The sequence below is a fragment of the Saprolegnia diclina genome (genome assembly GCF_000281045.1).
Source record: "Saprolegnia diclina VS20 unplaced genomic scaffold supercont1.59, whole genome shotgun sequence".
Lineage (NCBI taxonomy): Eukaryota > Oomycota > Saprolegniomycetes > Saprolegniales > Saprolegniaceae > Saprolegnia > Saprolegnia diclina.
This window is the reverse complement of record NW_008246126.1, coordinates 217865-220227: the sequence shown is the minus strand read 5'-3', so window position 1 is coordinate 220227 and position 2363 is coordinate 217865. Positions and strand designations below refer to the sequence as shown.

The 2363-nt window shown below is 55.9% G+C and overlaps 2 protein-coding genes across 2 annotated transcripts; one reads left to right on the top strand and one right to left on the bottom strand.

Annotated features, from left to right (window-relative positions):
• Positions 1 to 117: 117 nt before the first annotated feature.
• SDRG_13410 (hypothetical protein) lies at positions 118 to 592 on the bottom strand (the record flags this gene model as incomplete). The annotated part of the gene is made up of 2 exons (XM_008619495.1): positions 118 to 306; positions 362 to 592. The coding sequence occupies 2 exons, from the start codon at positions 590 to 592 to the stop codon at positions 118 to 120; spliced, it is 420 nt and encodes a 139-aa protein (XP_008617717.1).
• Positions 593 to 1702: 1110 nt separating this feature from the next.
• On the top strand, positions 1703 to 2350 carry SDRG_13409 (hypothetical protein; the record flags this gene model as incomplete). The annotated part of the gene is made up of 3 exons (XM_008619494.1): positions 1703 to 1832; positions 1882 to 2283; positions 2316 to 2350. 3 exons carry the CDS (start codon positions 1703 to 1705, stop codon positions 2348 to 2350), a joined length of 567 nt encoding a protein of 188 aa, XP_008617716.1.
• Positions 2351 to 2363: the final 13 nt, after the last annotated feature.

Here is a 2363-nt window from a genome sequence, read left to right as displayed (position 1 = left end):
GTGCCAAGTGTCGTCCATGGGAATGGTCGCAATGGTCCGCAAGCGTGCACCCACGGTTTCCCATTTGTCGGGGTACTCGGGCATGACGTGGCCAAGCGACGCGCAGTCAAAAAAGTACTAGTCGGTGAGCAACGCGCAGATCTCGACCGTCTTCTTGTACGACGAGTCCGAGTTCTCCGCGACATCGAGGCACTCCGAGAAGACCATCGCCGTGGGCAGCATTTTTCCAAGTGCGACCAGCGACCACAGGGCGGTGTATGCCGCCTCCGCTTGGGACGTTTGTAGAAATGTATGGAGGTCAAAGACCTAGTAGCATGCAGTATGGCATTAGAATCGTGGGCGTGGTTCCATGAGCACTGACAAGCGCGTTCGTCATGCGCGACTCGACCATTGCAGGGGGCTTCTTGTTGAGGCTCTTGACCGGAGGCGTAATGGCGGCAACGTCAGTGTCGGCATCTTCTTCGTCTTCGATGCTGCTGAGTTCCGCTGGGGGGCAGCACGGCGTAGTCCAAGGAGCTGATGGAGCACGGACTGGCTCTTGCTTACCGTGGCTCGTCGCATGCGCGGCCGTGCCTTTCGTATCGGACGACATCGTAAGAAAAGGTGCAACGGGAAATGAGCTGGCAAGCGCAGCGGGCGAGTACTTTAAAACTTGATACTGGCAGTTGGAAACCTCTGTTTACTAATGCACCAGGAGTGTCAGTCGGTTTGATTTGATTGGTTGAAATTGTAGGTCTAGAGTACTCGGATTGGACAGCGTGTAGCAATTCAAACAAATTGATTGTCGCTTGGTGGTCATTGCCCATCAGAGGTCAATAGAATGCCCTTGTTGTGCATGACGAGCAAAGAGAAAGTTTCTGCAACACAAAACAAAGAGCATCAAAAGCAACGGAAGGCCCGCCCGACAAACGCAGCGAAAAGGCTGCAGCAAACCTGCAACGCCGCACCCAAACGTGCTGCGCCGGTGACAGCCCCGGCACTCGAGACGCAGATCTCCAAGACACAACACACCCACGTAGACGATGAAAAATCCTCAGCCAACGCGCCTGCAGCCCAGTGACTTATCCATTGGTACCAGTAATGCGCTGCGACAGCAACTACACGGCACACTTACCCTGTTTAGGACGCACATAGGCCCATCAGGTAGTTCATACAGACAAGACGATTAATGTGGCATACTCGAGTTGCTGCGACCATTTGCATATTTACTAAAGAGCATGCCACATTGAGCGTAACAGGCGCACATAGCTCGACAATCCGCATTCCTCCCAGCTCGTATACCTCGGTTACCTCGGACTAGCTCTCGATCGATGTTTGATTGTAGAATATCTACCCCTTCAGCAAATCGCCTGCCTAAGCTGCCTCGCTACAGACAAGCATTCGGCCAGCCGACTTCAGCAGCGACTCAATCAACATGCCCTGTGTTGTACTGACACAACAAGCATTCCTTGTCCAAGTTGGGTTGACCTCGCTCGATTAGTCGCATCCGCATGATCAAGTCATCTTTGGCATGATACGCTAAAACCACGCAACCGCTGGCTTCGTACACTTGTCATTTGTATGCCATCCGGATACCGATTCGGCGCGACATCCACATTACGGACACTGCATGCGCGCATGATCCCGCGTGTGCGTTCGGAGCGCGCCCGAGAGCGCACGCCAACGAGTTGCATGTCGTCTTCATTTTCCAATTCCATTCAACATGCGCGCCGTGCTCTACAGCATCTTTGCGGCCAACGGTCGCTGGTTCAACCCCGACGCGACCAAGCCAGTGGTCGGTGCCAAGGACAGTGTCGTCGTGCAGGTCAAGGCGGCATCCCTCAACCCTATTGGTACACTGTCGTCTCAGGTCCATACCACATATTTACGCATACCATGTAGACTACAAGCTGCCCGCGCTCTTGATGCAAGGCAAGGGCGTCGGTCTCGACTTGGCCGGGGTCGTGACGGCCGTGAGCCCGGACGTGACGACTGTTGCCGTCGGCGACCGAGTCTTTGGCAGCACGAATGGGTCTCTTGCCGAGCACGCTATTTGCAAAGCTTCCAAGCTGGCGCTGCTGCCAGCGTCGTTCTCGTATGTTCGCGGCGCGGCCCTACCTACGACGTTTGTGACGGCGTACCAGGCCCTCACCAAGCACGGCTTCCAAGCAGGCCAGTCGGTTCTTGTCATTGGCGCCAGTGGTGGCTGCGGCACGGCTGCGATCCAGCTCGCCAAGGGTCTCGGCGCGCGTGAGGTCGTCGGCGTCTGCTCCAAGGCCAACGAAGAGCTCGTGCTCTCACTGGGTGCTGACCGCGTCATCGACTACACGTCGCAGTCGATCACGGACCCCGAGTGGGCCAACCGCTTTGACCTGGTTTTTGAC